The sequence below is a fragment of the Gallus gallus genome, chromosome 2, assembly GCF_016699485.2.
Source record: "Gallus gallus isolate bGalGal1 chromosome 2, bGalGal1.mat.broiler.GRCg7b, whole genome shotgun sequence".
NCBI classification, from domain to species: domain Eukaryota; kingdom Metazoa; phylum Chordata; class Aves; order Galliformes; family Phasianidae; genus Gallus; species Gallus gallus.
The window spans coordinates 137,193,990-137,221,325 of NC_052533.1; the positions used below are offsets into that span (position 1 = coordinate 137,193,990).

Below are 27,336 nucleotides of genomic sequence, written 5' to 3' on the forward strand. Positions count from 1 at the left end.
ATTTGAGCACTGGGTGGTATGCAGCTGTCTTCATTTTGCACTTTTTTTGTTGTTGTTGTTGTTAGATTTGTGGGTTTAGCAGGGAAATGGATTATGTTAATATGGAAGTAATCTGATGAGATATGTGAGGGAAAATGAAAGAGTGCCTTTGTGTTATTTCGGAAACTAATATTGTGCATGCCTTCAGCAGAATTGCTAATGTTTCTGTTGTAAAGACAGTCACGTAACAGGTGGGTCTGTATGAGAGAAAATGCCAGCATTGTAGGAGTTACTGCAGGGGTTACAGAGATAACAGATCTTCACTTTGTTTTGTGGTGCTTAATCACAGCAAGTGAGGGGGAAAAAACAAACCAGAGTACTTAAGACAGTCATGTCAGGCAGTTAAAATTGGCTAAGGAAACAGCAGCATGACTGTGTAGCACCCACATGTGTGGGTGCTCAGTACCCAGGCCTTCAGGGTGTTCTCACTCTGCCCCACTGATGTTGTGTGAAGGAGGAGGGGTTATACCATGTGCTCCACTGTGATGATCAGAAATCATTGTGGTGGGACAGGTGCTGGTATGGGGCTGGAGAGTGGAGCCATAGAGGGAGGACAAGACTGTAGTGGTCTATTTTCCACTCCAGAGAAAACTCAGATCCTATGACTGTGCCATAGAACAAAGGAAAATGGTTTCAAATTGAAAGGGGGAAATTTAGATTGGTTATAAGGAAGAAGTTTTTTACATTAAGGGTAGTGAGGCACTGGAACATGCTGCCAAGAGAGGTAGTGGATGTTCCATCCTTGGAGACATTCAAGGTCAGGTTGGACAGGACTATGCGAAACCTGATAAATCTATAGGTGTCCCTGTTCATTGCAGGTGAGTTGGACAAGATGACCTTTAATTGTCCATTCCAACACAAAAGTTTCTATGATTTTGTGACTGTGTGACAGATAGCTGAGCCTCTCTTTGCTTTGCATTTGGAAATGTGGGAGATACAGTCCTGTGTGGTCAGGCTATGCTGATGCTAAGGAAGTGAGTACCCCTCCTAAAGCCTTTATAGTGCTAGAAGCATCAAAGCCTTTCCCCTCAGGAAACCAATTGTGAAACAGGAAGGCTTTGATGATTCAAGGAATAGGAAACAGCTAGGAACAACAGAGCTTTGTGACTTTCTGAAGGGAAAAAGACATGAGGAAACACATGGTAGAAGTCTATAAAACTCAGAGTGGCCTAGGGAGGGTGGTAATCATCATCTTCACTGCATCTTCCAATGCAAGGACTCCAGGCCACAAACTTTCACTGAAGAGTGGTGTCAAAACAAATAAAAAAGGTTTGGCTAGTCACACGAGTAGACAAGCTGTGGAAGGAGTGGCAAATGGGGAGATGTGGTTGTTTAGAGGTGCTAGGGTGAAGTACTTTAGTTTTCTTTATTTCGCTTCCCACTTCAACTCTGAAGCCCAAGAACAAACAACTCTTCTAGCAGTGTTTGCCAGGGATGTGTCCAGCCATAATTACCCAATAGATATTCCTCTTGTCATAGGTGCTGCTCTCTCTGCTTCTTCCTTCAGGCACCACCAGGTAGCTTTCTCCAGAAGGCTTGAATCTCTGGGAGACCTCATGTGTGAATGACATCTGGCCCAGACATTTCTTGGACAGGGTGGCCCAGAATGTGGCAAGGCAAAGACAGAGGTTGCAGCCTCTCTGTGCTTCTCCAGACTCCATACCAGCTTCAATTAGGTAGTGCAAGGTGGTACCTGTCTGCCTCACGGCCCTTGGTTTTGAAAGCAGAGGGAAAAGGGCCGTCAATATTTATGGCAGGTTGTAGTTAATTAACTGAGATCTCTTCTTCCATGTCAGTGCATGGAATATGTTTATACAGTAGTTGTGTATACAATCCATTCCAATCCTTTTATATCAACAACTCCCTTTTCAGGGCTGAATTTATGCATTGGAAATGCAGTGACTTTCTCTGAGAAGTCTGAATTGCTGGAGAAAACAAAGATAATAACTAATCAATCATAAATTAAAAAAATCTTACGTTAGAAAACTTCTCCATTTAAGAATCTCGTCCTCTGTGCTCTGAATGGAGTAGTTTTAGCCTGAGTCTGTTCTGGTGTATCAAGATTATGCAGTCCTATGCTAGCACTGACAGCTGAACTAGTTCATCTAATTCATAACATGGTAGTTATGAATTTTCTGCAAAATGCTTCTAAAGAAAGAAAAAGTGAACAGGTGTTTCCTTTCCATCCTTGCAATCCCACTAATAATTTTACAAGCTCATGTGAAGTGTCCCAATCATTTGTCTTTTCCAAGCACCGCTGTCCTAACTTTTGTAGGTATCACTTGTCTGGAAACTTGGTCACCTTGGTCACCCTCATCTGCACTCTGGCAGTTTCTGCCATTCTCTTTTGGGAGGGCTGTACAGAAAATGAAACCACACAGAATACTAAAAATGTGTCTTTAGAGAGGCACATTACTTCCTTCTTGTCACAGAACAAACAGATGATGGATGCTTGGTCTGCAAAAGGGACTCTCAGGCATTACTGCAGCATGAATAAAATATCCACATGATAGAATCCCCACATGATTTTTTGCAATAAACCACTCCTTTTGTTGTATTTCACCCTTCCTTTCTGGAGTGTATGAAAACCTCTGCCAGCTTTACATCTGAGAAGATCCCTCGCTTTCTGTTTTCTCATTTCTGTCCAGCAACACGCTTTACCCAAACTGTGCTTCTCATCGTTTCAACAAATGACATATTACCCAAGCTGTCCCTTGAAGGCATGATGACACTGTTCAAACTAATTGTGATACCAATATAATGAGAACTGACCACGCCTTTTGGCTACTCTCAACTACACTCTTTAATTAGCTCACCTTGCAGTCAGGGGCTGAGCAAACAGCAGTGTGTAAACAAGGGTGAGTCACAGCTGCTTCTATAAGTCACCTGTCCAGGAACCAGGAAAGTGCTCAGCTTATGTAACCCTCAGCTAGGAGCTCTCCCAGATCTGCATGTTATATTTTCATTTATTTCACTTCCAAACATAAGCAAGCCAAACCAGATCGCTGTCACACAGAACATGTCTCTTCATAGACATTAATACAGATGAAATTGCCCACTGTCAAAGTTAATTCACATCAGCTCCTCTGGGCCCCCCTTACAGTAAGGCCTTCAGTGGCCTCCCACAGAGCCAGGAGACTGGCTTTCAGAGAATTAGGGAAAGAAAAATACCTAAGGCAAGATTACCGCCACTTAATCTCATAAATTCTTGTCCACAGGGAGCAGCAAGGCACCGCTCTGCTGGCCTTCATTGGATGGGTACATCAAGTGCTCCGCAGTGGTGAACCAAAGACAGCTGGACCTGATGGATGTCAGGGACCATGTGGGGTGATTCTTCCTCCTGAAGCTGGATCAGTGAACTAAATGTGAAACAAACTGCACCAATGGTGGTTAAAATACCAGAGTTTTCAGAACCCATCCCTGAAGCGCTGCCTACTGAAAACTAGTGGGTCACATTCAATTCCTGTCATCTCCTATGCAATGTGCAAGTTGAGTTGTATAAACACTGGCCCCCAGTGCCACCACAGCTGCCAGGGATCTAAGACACACAAGGACTGGCAGGTATAGCACAAGATCCACAGGAAATGCACACTTCTCTGGAGCAGAGAAGGGAGACCAAGTGGGATGTCCTGAAGAATCACAGATGGCACTGGCTGCCCCTGTTGAGGCAGTTCCCAGTCAAGGGAAGGGACTGTCCTATTCTGCTCTGCTTGCTCTGCTGTAGCCTTACCTGGAGCACTGGTTGCAGGTTTGGGTGCCACAATATAAGAAAGATATAAAACTAATAGAGTCCAAAGAACAGACTATTCTATAGTTCTGTGATTCTAGTTGAACTGCTCTGTTTGAATTCTTATTTCTGAACCTGGATCCTCTCCCGTCACTAGCTGTTTAATTGGAGAGCACCTTCTTGGACATACCTAGAACCTTCTTCATCTACCAAAACTACTATGTCAGGATCTTATCTTGGCCCAAACTTATGTTTGGACCAAGGAAGGAGGAATCAGCTCTCCACAGTGACTTCATAGGCAGTACTGGGAGCAAGTGGAGCTAAAACATGTTTTTAACTGAGTTATCATAAGTATCTGAGCTCGTTCCACCTTCCCTCTCATCCTCCCTCCTACTTCCCACTGGGTAATGGCTCTTCCTCCTTTCCTCCTGGCTCCAGCTCCAGACTCTTTCATTATTCCTGTGAACCACTTCCAAATTGTCAATTTTTTTTCCTGATGGTTTGGTGAGGTAAGGTAGCTCAGAGAGTATTGCTATAGTTGGCATAACATAAGCAGCAGAGACATGTCTGAGACTGCTGTGTGAAACCTCACGAGTGAAAAATATCTGGACTAGATAGTATGAGCATGTCCCTCTATGTTTTCTTAAGCACACAGAATGTCTATGCTGGTGGGCCATGTGCTAAAACAGCTACACAGCTTAAAAAATCCCAAAACATTAAAAATAAATGTTGATATTCTTTACAGTGTCTTCCTGATAATCTTTTTAGCCAATGTAGGGAGCACTTTCTGTTTGGAAAGACCCAAATTAACATTCATGATGATGTAAGTCATTCCTCTTACCAGGTCAGGCTTTTCACCTCTTCCCCATGTGCTCCTCAGCAGGACTCTTTGGCAACACTTGAGTATGAGTTGCAAAGTTACTGAACTGAGCAGTAAAATGACTTCACAGGCAACATACTGCCAAGTCTCCTCTTTTTTGTGCTAATTGTATTAGCTGTGCTCATTTGTTTATACCGTTGTAGGAATGGCATTTTTTGATATGTGAAATAGGTTTACTTTCACAGAAGTTCGCAGTGTAGTGAAGCACGTGTGTATTTCTGATGTGAGAGATAAAAGGATCAGCTGGTCACCCCCTTTGGTCAGCAGGTTGCTGTTCAGTTGGCTTAATTAGGCTGACCAAGGCATTGCCTAAAATATGACTGTGCTTTGTCCCAAAGTTTACATTCAGATTTCTCCAAGGACTAATGGAAATGCTGTATTTGTTGCATTTCTGTGACATTATAGAGCATCATTTTCTGTATGAATCATCTGAAAATTTTATATTATGCCTGCAAATGCCCTAGGGAAATAAGGAACTAGATACATCTCCACATTGCATATGAATACCTTGTAGTTCAGAAAGGATATATGACTGGTGTATTCATAATAACATCAACATCACTACAGGGAGCAGACTTCATTCTAAACCCAAGCTATGAATTCTGATACACCTGCATACACCGTTAGCAGTATCAGAATACAGGATCATAGTATAGGATCACAGGAGAACTGAGTTAGGAAGGGACCTCAGGTGATCTTAAGTCCGATCTCCCTGCTTAGGGTAGCGGCGGCCATGAGCTCAGACCAGGTTGCTCAGGACTCTGACGAGGCTTTGAAAACCTGCAAGGACAGAGACTGTGCAATCTCACCAAGCAGCTTGTGCTAACACTTAATTGTCTTCATCATGAAATTTGTTTTTAATACATCCAGGACTTATAGGGGGTGATGCCTCTGAAACCCTAGGGAACTGACCTCCTGAGCTTTCTCTTGTGCCTATCCACATCACCAGTCTCTAACACTCTAGCCAAACTTCCATTGCTTTCACTGAGGAACAGATACACTGGTGAGAGTATTCTGTGCTGGCAAGGATGGAGACAATATATGCTTGTGGAAGAGCAGGAAGTTTATCAGTTCAGCAAGCACTTGAGCTACCTAAAAATCTGCAAATAGAAATGCACACTCTGTTTTGGCATGGTAACACTCCAGAACATCAGACTGTTGTATTTCTGGAGCTGTTTTATGAGCCAAAATGTCATCTGTAATGTGATCTGGGCCTGCCTGGCCATGGTGGCAGGGAGAACCTTCTCATGGTCATGGCAGGAGGAGGAAAAATGTCCCTGTAAAGAAGCTCTGTGAAACAAAACCACCAAGTTTTGAAATGATTCACTAAGCAGTTAACTATAGTTGCACATTCCAGTGCTTTGGAAAACCTCATCTAGCATAAGAAGAGAGTTGCGAATATAAATGTTTGAACAGCCTCACCCTGGTATTGCAGATATCTGAGTGAGTTAATCATAAACACAGGAAGAATCCCTGTGGCAGCTAAGAGAAGAAGAGTCGTGTCTTGCATACGCTGGATGAGCTGCTGAAGGCCAGCTTGACACTGGACAACAGAAAAGCAAAGGAGATGGAGGGAAAAAAGCCAAGGTGATGTGTCTTCTATTTTTTCTTTATCTTTGGCTGTCAAAGTGCAAGACATCCTACAGGGAGACAGAGTGATACTTGAATACTCATAATTCTAACATTGGCAGCTTGTGTGAGTGCTTCATTTATGTCAACAAGTTTTGAACTGCTACAGGCTTATCTTTAAGGAAAGAGCATTAATTTCACTGAACTGAAAGTGGGAGGAGATAAATTCCTCTTGTAAGCCTATTTTACTGTGTCTTTAGTTTTCTGTTTTGTTTTTTTCCTGTTCACTGTGTTTTGGAAGCGTGGTGTCTTTGGTATCACCCTGGCTCACAGTTGGTGTGCATCAGCCCTGCAGTGCCAGTTAGAGAACACAAATTATTTGTAGTACTCTGGTTTGGGGCTTTGGGGCTTGAATGTACAAGAGAACTCTCTGTAGCCACATCAATTGGTCTGACAAGACTGTTATCTCTCCCTGCAGTTTTGTAATTCTGTCTTGAACAAGTTCATAGTACATAAAAGCAGTGTGCCATGTTTCCTATGTGGGTGCATACTTGATTTTACCCATTGAAAACTTCTTTGATTTCAATAGGATGATTCTCAGTGCAAAAATTGACACCTAAATCTTTCAGTACTTAGCTCAGCTTTTGGAAATAACCATGGCTTCCTGAATTCAATCCAATTCCCTAAATTGTGAAGTGCTTATTTGTCCCAGGGAAAGAATACTGGCTTTTTTTCTGAAAGAGGGAAATACATGGGTGTTTGCACCTCTGAGCGTCTAAATATTTTCTTGTTTCTACACTCTTTTGCAGTAGGGCTGAATGTAGCACTAGCAAATTTGTGCCCTTGCTGTAGCAGACTGAATGGAGAACACTTTCCTGGATTTTGTAGGGTCATAATGGACTCAGAGATGTGGAACTGAGCTCAAAGCTTGGCCAAAGTGCTTAGAGATGTTGCCTGAGACCTTCGTATAAATTAATTTATACAAATAGTAAAGGAATGATTAACGTTAAATAAATTTTGCTTATTGACAAATTTGAATTTGTGCCTACCATAAGCTGTAGGACAACCACACAAGATTGTGAGTTTAAAGAGAAAAACATGTTTTATTTCACTTGCTGGCTTCCTTCATTGAAACAGATCAAGAAAACATACATAAAACAATTCTAGCATTAGCTCTGATAACATTTGTATCAACGTTTTTATTCCTTCTGCTGAAACAGATTTGTTCTTCATCGGATGCCTGGGATGTTGCATTAGGCTGGGCACCAGAAAATTTCCAGGGTCAGATTTTTTCAGGCTGGCTCTAAACAGTTCATAATGGATAATGGGTTGTTTTTTAAAGGATTAGATATATTTCATTTCTGTGGACGTGGTTGTATTTTTTTTTTTTTTTTAAGAAACCATAGTTGCAACAATGATAAGGGCTGTAAACAAGCAGTACTAACACATGTGGGAATTTGAACAGTTTGCAGGAAAATGTGAAGCAGCACAATGAAGTGAATACAATAAAAAAATATCAGTTGCTTATTTGCTGCAAGACAAGATGTTCATTTCTTACATTGCTCTATCTGACATCACAAGATTTTTAGTTTGAGGATACTGAAGTATTTGCCATTTCATTTAGTTCATGCACTGCTGTTGTAACTACGGAAGTGATCCCTGTTTTGATGGATGGTAGGAAAATGTGGGTAATATTAGAGCTGACATTCTATATATTGATTCTGATTCCATCTCAAATGCAGTTCTGGGACAGCTCTTGAGAAATTAGTAATTTGTTCAGGGATTACACCCGCATACCTCACAGCAGAAATTGATCCACTGAGAATAAACATTGCAAATTATGAAGGTGCAAATGACCTTTTTTTTTTTTTTCTTTTTTTTTCTTTTTTTTTAATGCACAACTGTTATAAATGGGACCAAAAATCCTTTGACAGTGGAAAGAAAAAGACATTAATTTCCACTTGAATTTATCTCTTTGCCACGCCACAGTCTATACACTATGGATTATCATCTACACAGATGCTGAGGATGAGGAACGGGAGAATACCGGGGAAGATTTTGTTCTTGTCAACCTGTACATCAACAGCACAATCTAATCCTTGCGTGTGGTATGAAATGAAAACCTGTTGGGGCTAAGAAGTGCTGGTTTATTTACCAGGACTGTGATGATGTTTTTAGCACCTTAGGGCTCTGATTCTCAGTGCTGTAGGTTGACCTCTCCTGACTTAGTGAGCTGTGTCCAACTGTGGGCTCTGGATAGACTCAGTGCTTGCGGGTAGACTCAAGACAGCATGGTCTCAGCCCCTATGTGTGAAAGTCTGTGACACGTGAAAACCCTGAGGGTTCAGATATAGAGCTCTGAGCATGAGGGTGTTGCTCAAGATAGTCTTAATTCAGAGTGAGCCATAAGCTATGGACACAAGTTTTGCTTGCTGGGAAGGGTGAAGCCAGCTTGAGAGTTGTACGACACATCTCTGTAGAAGCAGCTCCTGCTGTTAAGCCTACAAAAAGAGCAGAAAACCACTTTCTAGGTTTTTTACCTAGCTAAAATGTGGTGGCTTATGAGGTCCATAGAATGTTTTCTACCAAGAAACATAAAATTAAATCAAATACCTATAGAACATTCTTTTTGCCTCAAGTATGCAGAAAATGTAGCCTTCCTTCTCTTCCTCCCTCATGCTTTGTATCCTTTTTCCTGAAATCTTCATGGATCAGGGTGATGTGCAGACACTGAGGAAGCTGGCACCTCCAACCAGTGACCTGTTAAGTCTGGGATAGTAAGAACTAGGTTTCAGCCTCTTTTCATATGAAAGTCACCCTGGAAGTCTTGTCTTCTGGGGCCTGAGGTGTTGTTCATGGTTTTTTTTTAAGCTTCACTTCTACAAATGTCAGGCTCTTGCTGCCTTCAGAGGAGATGAGGTGGATTTTTGGGGCATTTTACTGCAGTTTCTAAACTACACAATCTTTCTGGTTACAGTGGGTACCTTAAAAATTGATGTTTCTGGAGCCATGAAAAAGCTTGAAAAAAAGCAATCAAAATATCCTTTTATCCAATCAGCACACAGCCTGAGGCTGAATACACGCAGCCTCTGGCTGTAGCTCTGTACTTGTATACTGTTAGAAAATAGGAGGTAATTTGATTGAATTTAGCCTGCAATGGCAGACATTTAGGTTAAGTTAAATTACTTGGTGTTTCCTGCAGTTAATGGTCTGTTGCCACACAAACTCATTTGAGAACCCTGTCCTCATCAGCTATATCTCTTACAGCTGTATCTCAAGGCTTTTCCAAGCACTTATATGATACCACTGGCTTGCAGGTGAACTGTTTCAGCCAGCACCATAAGAAATGTTGCCCTTCCATAAGTGGGTGGAAAAAGGTGCATCCTTCTGAAAAGGATCCTTCTCTACATCCTTCTCTACAACTCCTTGAAAGGAGGTTGTAGCGAGGTGGGGATTTGCCTTTTCTCCCAGGTAGCAGTGATAGAATGAGAGATAATGGCCTCAAGTTGCCCCAAGGGAGGTTCATGTTGGATATTTGGAAAAATTTCTTCTCAGAAGGAGTGATGAGGCATTGGAACAGGGTGGCCAGGGAGGTGGTGGAGTCACCGTCTCTGGAGGCGCTGAATAAAAGGGTGGATGTGGCACTGAGAGACATAGTCTAGAGCGGTCACAGGTGTGGGTTGATGGTTGAACTAGATGATCTCAGTGGTTGTTCCAGCTTTGATGATTCTATGATTTTGTGGAAAGCTACAGAGCTCTGGTCTGTCCCTGGCTGAAGGCAAAGGGGTCAAAAATTCTGCTGTGCATAGCAGCTTTCTACAGGGCAGAGATGTTGGAGGATAGCCTCAGCACCAAAAGTGGACTGCTGTGTTGTCTCTTTGCCTCTCTCATCATTCCAGCTGATGGTTGTTTGTACTGGGGATTTGTCAGTGGCAGAATATTAAATGAGATAAAAAAAAGAGACTTGCTATAATGCATTGATTGTGACAGAAATCAGTAATTCTTTCTAAAGACAAAATTAGCTTTCACTTTCACATCTCACTTTTTTTTTTCACACGCTTTAACTATGTCCCAGATAAGCCTGCCTTTTGGGCCAGCAGATAGGAACTACAGCCATAGCTTACAGTCTAGCCTCTGTAGGAGCATTAATTTTTCAGTTCCTTGATCTTGCTGTCTTTATAAATGAATTCATGCTTGCCCTTGCAAAGCCCTCTGAAATCCTCAGAAGAAAATATTGCTAGTTGTTATCAGATAGATATTTCTGCTCTATTACAGTGGAGTGCATTTAAAACAAACAAGAGGAAATGTATCCTGAAAATAGCTTATCACAGCAGAAAGGCACTGGGAAGCTGAGTGGGACTATTTACCCTGTTTAGTTTCAGGTATTACATAGGATCCAGGCTTCTTGCATTGTTACTGCCGTGGGGGATTCCTCCTGAGAACAGTTCACATAATGCCATGTAGTGGCCCAACCCAGCAAGTAGTTCAGCACCACATGGGCACTCACTCACTCTTTCCAGGTGGAATTGGAGAGAGAATTGGAGAAGTGCAAGATGGGTGTCATGTGTGCAAGCAGAGCAAAACAAGGAATTCATTCGCTGCTTCCCACCAGCAGGCAGATGTGAAGCCACTTTCAGGAGTGCAGGGCTAATCATGTGGAACAGCTTCTTGGGAAGACAAACACCATTACTATGAATGTGTCCCCTTGCTCCTTCTTTAACCCAGCATTTATTGCTGAGCATGATGCCAAGTGGCGAGAGATATCCCTATGGCCAGCTGCCCTGGTTCTGTCCCCTTCTCCCTTATACATTCCCATCTCCTCCCTGGCAGAGCAGCACAAGAAATAGAGAACTCCTTGGCTCTTCAACAACCAAAACATCAGTGTGTAATTACCAGTGCTTTCATTCTAAATACCAAACACAACATCCCATGATCCTCTATGAAGAAAATTTACTGTCCCAGCTACAACCACAACAGATAAGCCTTGGCTGCTCAGTGTCTGACAGAGCCTGTGTCTCTCTAGGGAGGTTCTGCCTGCTGGTGGGCAGTGTGACATTCCTGTTCCCAAATCCAGCAATGATGAACCTGGTGGGTGATCTGGTTCAAGTCTGGGGCCACACATCTATTTGTTACAGCTCAGAGTCTCTATCCCTTGCACTGCAAGGAGCAATGAATTTGGTCTAGGGAAGAGGTAGTCTTGAGAAAGTGAATATGAAAAAAAGATTTCAGTGATGTTTGCTTTCCTCCTTCAGTAATATGAATAGGAGATTTAATTATTAATTATGTTTATGAAGAAGAGGGCATTTTAGTCATTTCTCCAACAAACTTTCTTCACATAGTAATGTATATTTTATTCCATGTTTGTTTGCTTTCCTTCTTTATTAAATAATCTCTGTGGAATATTAATGGAATTTGAAGTGAAGAGCTGCACACCTGATCCTTTTCAAAGAGCTTAACTCCAGGGTTTTTGTTGTTGTTGTTGCTGTTGTTGTTTTCTTTTTGAGACAGCCACCTCACCAGACTACGCAGGTAGCTATTTTTGAGCAGCCATTTCCACCTTTGATATAAACAATGCTAGTGGCAACTGCTGGAGTTTGATTGCTTCTAAACACCTAGAGAAATGCCACAGGAACCAAATGTGCTTGATTCAAACAAATGTGCTCATTGTTGATGAAGGTGACTCATAGCCCAGAAGTGCAAGCTCCTTTGAGTTGCACCTTGTGAAGGCAGGGTGCCTTCAGGGATGGTGATGGGAAGCAAATATTGAGACATAAGGATGTTTATTTGAGGCACTAGCACTTTAGTCATCTTATATAGCCTTTGTTTGAACAGTTTTTCTCTAATTCCAGTGAAATAAAGGAGAGACACTAATGAATCATAGAATCATAGAATGATTAAAGTTGGAAAAAACACCAAGATCATCTGATTCAGCCATGAATGATGATATGTTGCTGGCTATGGTAGAAGTAAAGAGAGGAGATGTTTGTCTGGGAAACCTTCAGGCCCTCTTTTCTGCAAGACATGGGAGATGGAAAGGAAGCTTTTTGGAAGGTGGACTGGCCGCATACTTTCTGTTTACAAGCAAATGGAAGCTAAGTTGCTGCAATACCAATGGAAACTGACTTTCATTCTGATTTAAAGAGGCTTGGTATTATTAGCGTGAAGCACAATTACATGGGCTGATCATCACTACTGCCTTGGCAGCACCTTCAGTGAGTCTCTGCAACTGACCAAGGAGCCCCATGGCCTACAGGGAGCTCTTGGAAGATCCCATGGCTTTGGCTTTTGCAGTGCCCTAACAATAACTGCTCAGGATGATATTAGATTTTTCTCTCTTCTGATTCGCTCCAAATCAGAGGAGGATGGAGTTTTTTTTTTCAGATTAGCAGAGCACAATCTATCCAGAGTGGATCTCACCTCACCCGTAGTGACTGCTGTCTGAACCTGGACAGAATTACTGAATAGTCACTTCCTAAGATGCTCCATTTAAACATGTTATCTCTAGCATGGCTGAAAGCAGCAGCTGCTTTCTGACCTTCAGTAAATATAAATCTGTTGTAAGGATAACCCCCTAAAATCATGCTGAAGATTAAAGTAGTGCAGAACAAGAGGTTATTCTGGAATGAGTGTTAGGATCTAGCACTTCACAGTTCCACCAAGCCAGAAAGAAATGAATTCTTAACACTTTAAGAGAAGTGGCATATTCATCCTACTTCAAAAAATGCAAGCAATACCTGCTACTAACATCGTTATCTGGGAGCAGCTTTTCCTCTGTTTTGTTACTTATTCATTCTAGGGCTAAAGTAGGCACCACAAGACAGACTAGAAGACAGAATAGAAAAGAGTTTCGGCATTGGTGATGTATCATTGCAGAGACATAGGAAGGTAGGGTGTGCTGTAAGCATAAGAGCAGTGCAAAAATCATGACTTTAATCTCATACGTGTGCGGTTGTAAATACAGAATTGTGCTCAGGAATTGACAGTACCTTTTGGAAAACTCTGGGAGGGTTACCATCCCGTATCCTCCACATCTGCTCATGAGGGTCCTTGGGTGTGCATGACAGGTCTCTTGGTGTTGGATCTCAGTACTTGTGATGGACTGGATGAGGTGGACAACTTTTCTACAGCCTTCTGAGTGGCTTATGAGCTGTTTGTGCTCAGGTACTTTTTTTTCCTTACGGAAACTCACCTACTCAACCTTCTGAACAATGTTTAAACTTCATGGCTACTTGGTAGAGAATCTCTCCATCTGTGTAATCAGTTAAATGCTAAGCACTTCCTGCAGCAAATATTCTGCCTTTGTCTATGTGCCAAAAAGAATACATTTGCGATTGATGCTTCCCTTCTGAAAAGCTAATGGTTATGTTCCAGCGCTACCAACATGCCCATGAAATCATAGAATCTTAGAATCATTTGAGTTGGAAGGAACCATTAAAGGCCATCTGGTCCAACCCTCCTGCAATGAACAGGGACACCTACAGCTCAGGCAGGGTGCTAGAGCCCTGTCTAGCCTGACCTTGAATGTCTCCAGGGACTTGGCATCCACCACTTCTCTGGGCAACCTATTCCAGTGCTTCAAAACAGAAGCATCTTTGCAAATGTCACTGCTTAACTGGCATTCCCAGAATATTTTGCATCTTCACAGAAGAGTGATGAAGCAGCCAGCAGTTTGAGGGTTGCACTTCTGGATAATGTGTCCAAACGGCTGTGTGCAGGGTGCTGTACTGAGCAGGAAGCAGAGCAACAGTTCCCCATTACGGGAGAGATCACAACTTTACCTTTGTGACCTGCAGGGTTTGGTACAGAACAGAGCAGCCCTACAGATGTTTTGTATCCATGTTCCAGGCAGCCTTAAACAACCCAGAATGTCTGTATGGGTAAGGGAGGGAGAGGAGTTAAATCACTTGTGGTTTAGTCCCCGACTTGTCAAGAAACTACTTTCTAATGTGAGGTTGATCCTACAGCCACTTTCAAACCTTACATCTTACTGTGCGCTAAAACCACCCAGATGGAACTTATTATTCCTCTTCCTTCCAGCTCCACAGTAATTTGCTGACAAATCTTGCTAACAGCCCTTGGAAAGTTGAAGATTAAGTATGTTTGGAGTACTGTAAAATAACAAGTCCCCAGGAGAACTTTTGCAGCTGAGCTGCAAAACACAGGCCTGAATGCTGACAGCAAGGCTCTGAGCTGCATTGTGCAGTTTCACCACAGTGCTGCACAAACAGGTAGGTGGGAGGGAAAGCAGGGGGCAGGGATGTGGAATCACATGCTGACAACTGCTGCCTGCTTTGTGGTATGGCTGGGATCACAGCTCAGGTCTCCTGAGCACCCCTGTGCACTTCACTGTGTTATTCCTAAAACTAAAATTGCTAAGAAAGAAAGTGCAAAAAGATTGCACCACACCCACCAAACCCGCATAAGCATGGGGTCAGTGCTCCTGCTCTGGTCCTGCATGGATGCTTCCATATCTACATTTCACCAGTGATCAGCTCTGGAGCACCACTTAGAACAGTCCAATGCTGCTTTTTCTACTAGGCTCCATCAAACCTCTTTACTTGCTATCAAGTGGATCATTAGCTGGATGTCTGTCTGGAGTTCCTCCCTCAAAAATTACAACAATCCCATTTTTGAGGCCACTCAGTCGCCGAGACAACCATGCCAATTTATACCTGCAGAGCAAGTGGCCTGTTTGAACTTTGTGATTTTTCTAACAAAGTATTGCTTTCTCTCAAATAAATTTTTTTTCCAGCACACCGAGGACTCCCTAGCATCAGATGATCTATGGTTCAGGCTGTCTGCCCTGCCACAAAAGGAGTCAGCTCCTGCTTATAGCTGCCTGCATTTGGCATCTTTGTACAAGTTTAGGTCCTCTTGGCTCTGTCCAGGTCAGACAAAGCAAAAGCTGCTCTGAGTTTCAAAGACAACTGAGGGCAATGTTCTGTACCCATTAGAGAAACCCAAAATAAAACTTTCTGCTTGCTGAGCACCTCCAGGAGATGCAAGGAACCACACTGTTCAAGGGAGTCTTTCTTTTGATGCACCAACCCACTGCTATAAATACCGCAGTTCAAATCACAACACTACTCAAACATTGCTGGAGACTCCTGATGCTCTTTCCATGTGACAAATATTTTACATCCACTGATTGAACAGACTACCCAATGCTACATAACTTTATGGATGTGGCAGGAGTAAGGCTGGAAGCAGACTGCATCCATCTTGACTTTCTTCTTACTTCTTCCCTTCATCTGGAAGCCTGACTTAGCTCAGGATTGTGCTGCTTACTTATGAGAAGAGGGGCTGAGTCACTCTTTTTAACATATTGACTATTATAAAGCTGCCTTTACGTAAGCTTTCTATTCCTTTACAATCCAAGCCCCCACCTTGGTTTATCAAGCAGCTCAGAGTAACACCTCCTTTGTAAATAAAAGGGAGTTTTCTGTTCAGTCTCAGATTCAGTAAATAATTAAAAAAAAGGACTCAAACTCACAGCATTTTCTGTAGCTCATTGTAGTGGCAATCAGCTCTTCCTATGGCACAGAGCAGATCAGGGCCCTGTGGTATGAGTGTTTTGTGATCAGCGGTGAGGGCAGGGTGCCCTTAGGCCTGTTTGCTACCACTTCCTGCACTAACATCATGTCCAGGACCAACCCTCTTTGTTTAGCACCAATTTCAATACGGTGATGTCAACCACCTTCTGAAGAAAACTTCACTTTTGGCTATCATCTCTCTGAAGACTGTTATTCATTCACTTTCCACAACACAGATGTGGAGCTGTTGGATTAGGTCCAGATGAGACCACGAAGATGGACCTCCTCTGCTATGAAGAAAGTTTGAGGAAGATGGGCTTCTTCAGCCTGGAGAATAGAAGGCTCCAGAAAAACCTGTTAGTGGCCTTCCAGTACTTAAAGGAAGATTATAAACAAGAGGGAAAACAACTTTTCATAGAATCATAGAATAGCTTAAGTTGGAAGGGACCTTTAAGATCATCTAGTTCTATGCCCCCTGCTATAGGCAGGGACAACTCCCTCTAGACCAGGTTGCTCAAAGCCCCATCCAGCCTGGCCTTGAATGCTTTCAGGCAGGGGGCATCCACATCCTAACTGTGAACACAACCTGTTCCAGTGTCTCACCACCCTAATGGTAAAGAATTTCTTCCTACTATCTAGTCTAAATCTACCCTCTTCCAGTTTAAAACCATTTTCCCTCATCCTGTTGCTACCTTCCCTTATAAAAAGTCCTTCCCCAGCTTTCCTGTAGGTTGCCTTCCAGGTACTGGGAGGCTGCTATAAGGTCCCCTTGGAGCCTTCTCTATCCTGGCTGAAGAGTGCCAGCTCTTTTTTACATGAGTAGATGCTGATAGGACAAGTAGGGATAGTTTTAAACTAAAAGAGGGAAGATTAAGATGAGATGTCAGGTAAATTTTTCACTGAGAGAGAGGTGAGGCACTGGCATAGGCTGCCCAGAAAAGCTGTGGTTGCCCCATTCATGGAGGCATTCAAGGCCAGTTGGATGGGGCACTGGACATCTGGGCAGCCTGAGTAGGTGGGTGGCAGCCCTGCCCATGGCAGGGCGTTGGAACTAGATTGTCTTTAAGGTCCCTTCCAACCCAAACCATTCTATGATTCTATGACACAGTGCTTCTCAGGGAACATTTATTCTGTTCTACAGCAACAGATGAAGTATTCTGGTGACATTTTTCACTGCTCTTGATATGACAGCAGATAGGGACCAGGACCCTACTGTCTTTGGGATGGAACATCTGCACAGACACAGCTCTGATGATGCTTTAGTTTCACTAACGAAGACAGACAAAGTGTGAGGAGTAAAGAATTATTAGCACAGCAGTCATGCAGGAAGGAAACATCACAGAGTGATTCCAGTAATTCAACATTTACTTTCTCGATAGCAGCTATCATTTTTTATTGATCAATAATAAAAGTGTAGTTCCTAGGAGAGAACTCACTATTGCACCAGGTGCACTGCAAACACAGATTTATTTCATTGCATGTCTAGACATTATGTATGGAGTCTGTTTCTGCCCTGTTTGTTGCACAGTAGCCTTGAAATGTAAACTCTGGGAAGCGTGAGCAGGAGATGCAGCTGGAAGCATAGCAATGGGAGACTTTTTTCAGGGAGTGTTGTGATAGGACAAGGGGTAATGGTTTTAATGTAAAAGAAGGGAGGTTTAGATGAGGCATTAGGGAAAAATTCTTTTACTCAGAGAGTGGTGAGGCACTGGCACAGGCTGCTCAGAGAATCTGTGGATGCCCCATTCCCAGAGCTGTTCAAGGCCAGACTGGATAGGGCTTTGGACAACCTGGGCTAGTGAAAGATATCCCTGCCCATGGCACGGGGATTAGAACTAGATGAGTTTTAAGGTCCCTTGCAAATAAAAAAAGAAGAATAGATAACATCTATTGCAAGTAAGTGAAATGATCCTGTATTGGTAACAAATCATTTCTGAATTTAGCCATGCAAGGGAAATGTTGTTGGAAGTTATGCAATGAAAAGTCTGTCTGGACTAGATGAGCTGCCAAACATGCTCTCATATCCTTCTTTAGTACAGGTTTTGCTTTGTTGTTGTTGTTGTTGTTCTTGTTGTTGTTGTTGTTGCTCTTGTCTGTTAGGGGAATTAGATAGTTAAAGCAAAAGCAGCCAACCAGGGCAGAGACACATCATCACCCCAGTCTAAGACATGTGCTGCTGGTGATTCTTGTTATCATTATTATTTTTTATATTGGCTTGTTTGGGGTAGAAACAGAAAGAATATGAGAGAAAGTGAAAAAAAGAATCAACAGCAATACAGCAATAAAAAGATGGAATAAGAACTTGAAGCTAAATGAAAACTTCAGAAGAAGAATAAAAAATAATAACTAAAAAAATCATTTTCTGCTTCACTGGAGAAAAAAAGGATTTTGCATGCGCTTTTTAGAGATGCAGGATTGTATGAGATAGATGATTTAGGAAGCATTTTTTCTTCCTAGCAGTGCTTTGCCCATCTGCTGAAGTCAAGTGAGTATGACTGCTGCCACTGAAGGACAAGGCAGCTTCCTGACTGAAAACTTGAACCTCATTGAAGCAAAAAGATGAAATAACAGGCCTGCAGAGGCAGCCATCTCCCTAAATCATCCAAGAGAAACAAGAGGATGTAGCTCCCTTCCAGTACTTGAAGGGAGCGTATAAACAGGAAGGGGAGCAACTGTTTACGTGGGTTGATAGTGATAGGAAAAGGGGGAATGGTTTTAAACTGAGACAAGGGAGGTTCCGGATTGATATTAGGAGAAAGTTTTTCAAACAGAGGGTGGTGACGCACTGGAACAGGTTGTCCAAGGAGGTTGTGGATGCCCCATCCCTGGAGGCATTCAAGGCCAGGCTGGATGTGGCTCTGGGCAGCCTGGTCTGGTGGTTGGCAACCCTGCCCATGGCAGGGGGGTTGAAATTAGATGATCTTTGAGATCCTTTTCAGCCCAGGCCATTCTGTGATTCTATGAAATATGAACCTGGCCAATCATTTGCATTAAACTGCACAAAGCTCTTTAATTTGTCTGCTGCATTTCACACTCGTGTAAAACTGTAGTTGTTTCGCATGCTATGGATACTTCATCACAGCAGTGAACTTAGGTATGTATCTTCGGATATGTGAAGTGTAGTTTCAAAGCTATCCTTGAAGAGAGGTACAGCTTCATGCCAATAGCCCTTCAGCTCTATAGGTCAGTTCTGTCTTATTTGCATCAGAAAAGGTTAAGAACAGCGTGGAAATGGTCTTATGGGAACTTCAGAACAAAATAGGCCTTGTGCATCTTTAGCCTGCTTTCTCTAAGGACTGGAGCATGGTCAAGAGGAAGTGTCGAGGAAGCAGTTGTATGTACAAAGTTGGAGGAAGGAAATGTGAGTAATTTGTTAAGGTTAGTAACTAAAATTGGCACGTATTATTAGCTGGGGAGGTAGAAGGAGAAGAACAGGGAGACACAATCCAGAGCCCTGTATGTTGGGCTGCTATAAAGTCAGGAAAATCACAGGTGGAAAGAGTAAGTATAAAGCAGAGTATAAATACACAGAAAGTTCAAACAAGAGTAATGTTCCTGAGAGTGATAGCTCAGTCTGGAAGCCAGCCCCTTCCAAAGTCTCTTGGTGAGGTGAAGAGGCTGACGTTCTTCTAGCTTGGAGCTATTGGAGGAGAGCAGTGTGGGGCTTGCTGGCTTCTCCTGCAGATCTCCTCAGAGTAAGAGTTAATGTTTGCATAGGGAAAAGTCTTTGTTCCGGTTCAGTGTTTACCAACTGGAATGACCAGGCTTAGGGTCAATGAGTCTTAGATACAAATATAAGCTTGGAGAGCCAGTTCACAATGTAAGAGGCAACAGTTGGAAGTAAAAAAGCAGGATGGAGCCCACAGTGGTGGCACCTCAGGCTCACAGGTATGTCTGATACTCTGGGGGAACTTTTCCAAGGGTTGGTTTTAATTCAGCTGGTTGCTTTTGAAGTATTCTTCCAGAAGGAAAAGAAAATACACAAATCCTCTTTTTCATGTTTATCTGCTCATTCCAAAAGTGATTATTATTGCCTCTCTTTATATATTCCATACTGTCTTATGCTTTCTCTCATTACTTCTACATGCGTGAGGTCGGGGTACATTTGCTCAGCCAGGCAGGTGATGGCTCAAGCTGCCTGTGGAGAGGGGATGGACTCTAATCAGTGCAGGAACAAGATGAATGAACACCCTGCCCCTGGATGTAATAACTGCATTCATTATTTTGTGAGTGTACGGTTGTGTTTAGGAGATCTGCTACCTATCTCTTGTGCACTGACATAAGAAAGGCTACTGAGAATGACTCTTAGTTTGCATTTGTTCAGGGTATGTGCTTCTTTTCGTGTACAAGAAAGCTGAATGTGTTAGTAGAAAGTCATTTCTTTCCTGCAGAAGGATTTGCAAAGACCAGAGCTTTATATGCCCAAGCAAATGGCTGGCATTTGCAGAGGGCCTGAGTTGTGATGCACAGTTCAACAATTTGACTTGTATTTGTCCAGAGTGTGCTTGAATGTGCCTGGAACTTCCCCCTCTAGGCCATTTTTTAGATATTCTGGGTATAACAGTGTTTAAGGAACTACATTTTAATTAGCACACCAAGAAGATGAGAGCAACTGGGTCAAATTTTAAGTCTCCTTCACACCACTTTCGTTTTCCCAAGAGGGACAGAGAGAGGATACTTGGGAAACGAGTCTGTCAGACAGGTATAAGCAAATGATCCTTTGCTTATAGGAGCAGCATAGAGTCAGGGAGTTGGATGGACATTAAACCCTGCTGTGACTAGGTTTCCATAGTTGCAAAACATCTTCAATACTTTGGCCCCAACAATATTCTTTGCAACCTGTTGTATGATTTATACTTCTTACTGCGGAACACTTACGCTCATATTTTTTAAGCTTATCAACTGATTGATTGCTCCTGCACTGTGATCTGAGGACTGAGAAGCTGAGAAATTCCTTTATTCATGTCCTCCATATCATTCCCTGTTCTATAGCTCTTTTGAAACACCCCTTCATCTGCGATTAGGTGGTACAGTGATGCAGCAGATCCAAGAACTTAACCAAGAGCACAGTCACAGGAGGCAGCCCTAATTGGGATAAACTCACTTTCCTGGTCAAATGTGCTCAAAGAATGCAGGAGTTTTACACTGTCAGCCTTTACACCTGATTGGGTAGAATTCTGGCAGAAGCTTATATGGTGTGCTTTGGTCATTTTGACAGCAATGCAGTAATGAATCTTCTCACGATTCAAATCTAGCACGACTTCCATCTGATTCAGATCTGTGTTTATGAGATCATGTGGATCATCAATGCTTTAGAGGCAAAATGGCACTTGTTCCTGAAGTCCATCCTGATGATACCCAGCATGGTGCTGCCTTTACTGACTGGTGCTGCACTCCGAGCTGTTGATTTCAGAGACCATCAGTGATGACTCCACGACCATCTCCGTGGAGCTGACTGCCAGCTCTGTGTTCAGTGCCATGCATGCTTGTTTTTTACCTCAGCATACCACCTTAAAGCACAGGTTGTCATCTCTTTGCCTGGCTGAATAAACTCTTCCAGGAGCCATTGCCACTCTGCAATGTTTTCTGAACACTGCTGAGTTTTGTGTCATTTTTGAGAGGAGCCATTCAAAACAGCGAGCAGTAGCCAAAATACAATAATTCAGTGCCATACAATGCCCTCTATCATATTTTAATCTCTTTTTTTACCGTTCTTAATAGCTGATTTCACCTACTGACAGGTGGCAGCGTGGCAGTGCACCACACTGAAATTTGATATAGAATTACTGACACAGATAGCAGGATTTCTTCCCTGAGTAGTAATGGCTAATTTAGAGCTTATTATGGTATATAAGATATAGTGTATAACTAACATGGACCACACTACTGTCACCTTGCAGTTTTGTTTTTGCATTGCTAATGATAAATTAGTAGTTCAGGCAAGATAAATAATTGCATAGTATCAGATAGATGGGAAAAATAAAAGGAGTTTAAGAGCTGATAGCAGTGTGTACGCCAACGCTGCCCTTTAAATAGCAGCTTGTCAGGTAGGATTGTGGATTCACCTTCTTGAGAACTTGAAGGTTTTCAATTGCAAATCCATGGACTTGTCAGATGGGAAATCGGGGACTGAAAGCAAGTTAAAAGTCCAGGGCTATGAGCTGTGAAAGAACAGCAACAGAAATAATGGATCTGGGGAGAAAGAGAGTCACATTACTGTATCATTGTAAAGTATCTGACAATATTTTGCGTGAAGCAATCCTTCCCTGGCAAAAGAGATAAATTAAACAAATAAACAGACAATATCTTTGCTTAATTTTCTGTGATCCTGAGAAGAGAAAGCATGAAATGAATACACTATTAACTGCTCACTGTGGTGTTTCTTGCTTTGACTGATTATATAGATGATATTTTATTAATTTCTCTGTGACAATTAAATGCAATTCAATACATTTCTTCCCCAAGACTTAATTTATTATCAGAAATGAGATACTAGCTTAATAAAAACTGTTGTTTAATTCTGCTTGCATTAAAGTTTTAGATTGATTAGACTGCTTAATCTGAACTCCCATCTTTATTTTGTAATTATATTTTGAACTTTAAAATGAGTGGCTTAAATGAGAACATCATTTACTTCCCCTTTCAATTTCCTTGAGTTGTACCTATTCTGGAAGTGATAGAATGGGCCAAGAGTCTTTCTTTTGTTTTTGCATTTAAAAAGGAGCGAGAAAATAATTTTTACAACCTAGAGAATTATTTGAGGAAAAGAGAGATTAATTATGTAGAAATGATTATTTCCCTAATGCAGTATTGTTTCATCTACTGCAAAATTATTTGGAGAGCTAAATTTTGTTGAAAGAGGCAGAATTTTAAGAAGCTGCAAAATGTAGAAGCTACCTAACAACAGGCAATATGCAAACAACAAAATGCAAAGATGCAGACCTACCTAACAAGCTGTATGTTGATGTGTGAAAAGCCTGAAGGCTGTTCTTTCTCTTTCTTTGGTTTCTAACACTCAGATCAGGCTCTGGAGTGAGATCAGATCTGAGCAGCACAAATCTTTGATCAACTCTGAACTGATTGTTTTGATGTTGCTGAAAGGTTTGCTGAGGCTGCTTCTTCCAGGGAGGAATGGGCCTCCGGGGACGGAAGGCAGCTGTCCCAGCTAGGATTGTCTGCTGCCAGCTGTGTGCTGGCAGCTCATTCACCCTGTCCTTGTATGGACTTCTGGATGGTCTCTGGAGACAGTCCAGATAAAATTGGGTTCGTCTCTGTGCCTGCCCTCAGTGTTCCCAAGGGTTCCCAACATCCACCTCCTTGGCTCTGTTCCTCTGTGCCAACCAGGAGCACAGTTTATGGGTCAGCACCACAGAAAGCCATTCCAAGGCTGATGGCTGCACAAATTGGCCTTAACCAACAGAGGAAAAAAGTGATTTCCTTCCCTCCCATGGAAAGTGGGTCAGATAACCTGCACCCTGGAAGTGCCCTTGAAGTGTCTCCATTGATGGTGAAAACACTCGGGATGCCAGAAGCCAACACCAGACTTGGGTGAGATCAGTCTCTCCAGTACCCTTTGGGGATGAAGTCTACTATCCATGTCCGGAAGGGAAGACTGAATGGATTATGTGTGACCATTCATACAGGAAGAAGGGATTCTCCTCAAATGTGAATTCTAAGCACACGGACTTCTGGAAGTGTTTTACTGGAAGATGAAACTAAGTTTAAACTTACTGTAGAAAAAAATCAAAGGAAATTCAGTGTATGGTAAGGTCACTTGTACTCTTATGCTGACACATTTGAAGTGTTCTCTTCTGACATCTTTCCCTTAAATTATGTTGCAAATAGCAATTATGGGATATCTGAGAGAGCATTACGCGGTGCACGATGTGATCATGAAGCCTCTGTGATAACAGGACAGCTTAAATGAAAGAGAAGGGGCATCAAAGGATTTTTTTTTTTTTTTTTTTTGGAAAATTGACAAGCTCAAAAGCTGGAAGCTGTAATGGGTAAATCTTGATGAGAGGGGAATACAATCTGTGAGTCTTTCAAGAAGTATGATAATGAAGTCAGAACCCCAATGGACCTGTGGCAATGGTAGAGGGAAATGAACTCATATAAATCGAACACATTCTCGCTGCAATCAAACGCTATTGAGTGGTTGATGAACCACTCTTACTTACTACTTATGCCAGGGAAACTTCAATCAATTGCAGTCTGTTGTCACTGTACATATGCAGAAGAAAAAAGACTATCCTTACTCCAGGTTTGTCCAATCCCCATGCGGACAGAGCTGAGAGATTCTATTTTCTTTGTCTTAAGCAAAGCTTTCAACTAGCTGAGATGGCAAATTTCTAATTGCTTCTTTTTAAGGTAATTATAATAGGAATATTCCAAGGTAAGCATGTCTGTAACCTGTAGAAACTAATTTCTCCTCTTTGGAAATAAATTTGTTCTACTGTATCTTACATCTGATTGATTTATGGCTGCTTAAATCTTCTTTATAAACGGCTTTATTTATTTATAAATAAATAAATTGTATATTATATATTATTTATTGATTTATTTATAAATCTTATTTATATGAGGGTGGATAGTGATAGGACAAGGGGGAATGGTTTTAAACTGGGACAGGGGAGGTTTAGGTTGGATATTAGGAGGAAGTTTTTCATGCAGAGGGTGGTGACACACTGGAACAGGTTGCCCAAGGAGGTTGTGAATGCCCCATCCCTGGAGGCATTCAAGGCCAGGCTGGATGTGGCTCTGGGCAGCCTGGTCTGGTGGTTGGCAACCCTGCACATAGCAGGGGGGTTGAAACTCGATGATCACTGTGGTCCTTTTCAACCCAGGCTATTCTATGATTCTATGATTATTGGCTCCAGGAAGGAACAAAATCCTTCACTGTCTTAATGCATCGTGTAATATATGGGGACTGAACCTTCACTGTAACGTCAGCACTACCTTCAGCCTCACCACAGGCCGAAGACGGATGAAAGAGTTTTTCTGCACCCCAAATAATCTGTACCCTAAATTCTTCCCAATTCACTAGATTCTCACAGTGCCGTATTTGTTCCTTATTGACAGCCAGGAGATACTCTGCCGAGCACTGGCGAAACTTTTTTCACAATATCTGTCTCTCAATATGGCTTTTAAATATTATCAGCTTCCCATTCTGGTTTGCTGTAACTTTTTCTTCGCAATTAAATGCACATTGAGTTTGCAGGTGACTTAAGGTGTTTGAGCACTGATTGGCATCAGATTTGCCCAGTTCATGGGTGCTGGTTTGTCTCAGCTAGCTGGACTGTACTTTCTCCCAGGAAACCTGCTTTTATTTATACAGCAATTTAGGCAAACAAATGCTTTGATGATAGGGGAATAAAATGTTGCCATTGTAATAAATGCTTTGTTTTCACTCTCACTACTGGCATTACTAGCAGAAAATTCTCAAGCGGTATCGATTGTCTCTCCCTCTGAAGTATGAGGCATATTTGTTTCCTTGGAAAAACTGTAGTATGAAATCATGCCCATGGAGACCTCTTCTTGAACTAACGTTACCAGTAATTGGGAAAATGATAGAGAGAAGACTAATACAGGGGAAACACTAGGTGGGTTGATAGCCACAGCTGCTCACAAATCCGTGTGGGTTTCAGTGAATGCTTCAGCTTTAAAAATGAGATGTAGAGGACTATATTTTCAAAATACAAAAGCATGTAATTTCAGCATTTCAAGATGAAATGTTTCAGCTATGCTGATACGTGTTTTTTGTAACTTTTCACAATGCCTGCAAACAGAACCATTTATTTCACTCTAAGTACATAGAATGTGAAAACTGAGCAAAGCTGAGAGTGGGCAGGGGAGATCTGCAACAATGTGACTTACATTTTCACTATGAAGTAAAGCAAAGTGAATCATTTGCAGTGACTTTGGATTTCTGATTATATGTTAGAGTGGTACGATTAATTCAGTGCTGTCTACAAGGTTTTATCTAATGAAAATAGCTTCCCAAATCTGTTTTGGTTCTATTATTTTGCTCCCTTCTCTCCTCCCCACCTCTTATTTTTGGTCATAGTTCAGGCTCTCAAAGTGCACAGTCCATTAATGCCCACTCCTATCCCAAGCACTGTTCAGTTTATCATTAAAGAGGAACTCCTGTGTATGGCTCCTATATTGTTGTAACTGTTTTGCCAAACTTTGATTGGCATCAGGAGGTGATGCATGCAGACTGTAAGGGTCATTATTAAACACTGGTTTAAACCTCTAGAAAACCAGAAAAATGAAACGATACACTCCAGTGCTCAGAGATTTGATTGCTGCTCCCCAGCCTCCTCTCAAACACTGAATCATGCAGCAGCTTAAAAGTGCCCTCTTTGTTAAAGGAAGAAAAGATAAGAAAACCATAAGATCAATAAAAACCAACCAGTCTTTTCCCAAAGTGTAAGGACAGCTGTGTTAAATTTCCTCACTTCAGTCTCTCAGGGAACCAAATGCAGGACAGCAACTACGTCCAACCCACTGCTCAAAACTTTGGGTTAAAAGGAGAAATCTGGGCACAGTTTTAGCACAAAAATAGTGTTTGTCTTCCATGTTGCTGAGGACAGATTCTGTGCTAATCTCTCCTCAAGGACAGTGGGGCGAAGACCCATCTTCTGTTGGAACTTGATGATCTGGGGGTTGGAAGTAGATGATCTTTGAAGTGCCTTCCAACCCAAGCCATTCTGTGAATCTATGATCTTTCCCCCTTGGCTTTTCTCTGCAGTATATGAACTCCTACCTTGGCTCTAGGGTATGGAGAATCAGAAGTTGGAGCATAGGTCAGGTCAGAAGTAGAGGTTATTAAATTTATTAGTCTTGTAGTCGTACTTTGTTCTTTGCCTGCAAAATGACAGAACAGCCTCAATGGCCCATTCCAGGGCCAGTGCTCCTGGATCCACAGTGCAAACAAGGGAGATTTGATGGGATTATGTTACCTGGCCACCAAGGAAGCATTCCTTGGAGTAGACTGTGGAAGGAATAAGAATCACAGAATCATAAAATCATTTAGGTTGGAAAAAGACCACTAAGATCATCTAGTATAACCATCAACCCACCACAACCATGCCTGCTAAGCCATGTCCCTCTGTGTGACATCTACTCTTTTCTTGAAAATCTCCAGGGATTGTGACTCCACCACCTCCCTGGGCAGCCTTTTCCAGTGCCTTGCCAAGAAGATTCTTTGTTGAGGGGAAAACATTGTATGACTTTTATAGAGATGTTTCCTTTTGTCTTCTGCTGTGAAACTAACTGCAAAATACAACTACTCTTTCTCTTTACTTTCTAAAAAGCTGAAGGACCAATGGGAAGTTAAAATAGGAAAAGGCAGAACAGCACAAAGCTCTGAATAGCCAACCTGGCTCCCTGCTGTTGCTTGAAAGAGTGCTTTAGCTTAGTTCAGCAGCTGAACTGCTTGCTGCCACAGGGAGATTTGCAGTGGGTCCCTGATGAATGTCTTGTCGTGTTTTCTCTGTTATGGCAGCCAGCCCAGGGCTGTGCTGGCCTGCCTGGATCTCACCCTATCAATGCCTGCTGCTCCCAAATGACTGTGCTAGGCTCCT

The 27,336-nt window shown here is 42.2% G+C and overlaps 1 protein-coding gene across 5 annotated transcripts in view; it reads left to right on the forward strand.

The window, feature by feature from the left end:
- Positions 1-6,123: 6,123 nt before the first annotated feature.
- Positions 6,124-27,336, forward strand: part of FER1L6 (fer-1 like family member 6) — an 83,187-nt gene continuing 61,974 nt past the window's right edge. For 3 of the 5 annotated variants that reach the window (XR_005857660.2, XM_040695961.2, XM_003640865.6), the window contains exon 1: positions 19,197-19,636. Coding sequence is in view for 3 of the 5 variants with exons in the window: in XM_040695961.2 (XP_040551895.1) it covers positions 19,602-19,636 (35 nt within the window). In the remaining 2 variants the exon portion in view is untranslated. Of the gene's footprint in view, positions 6,234-19,159; positions 19,637-27,336 lie in introns of those variants that run through there. The other 2 variants (XM_040695962.2, XM_046938292.1) reach the window with 2 other exon arrangements.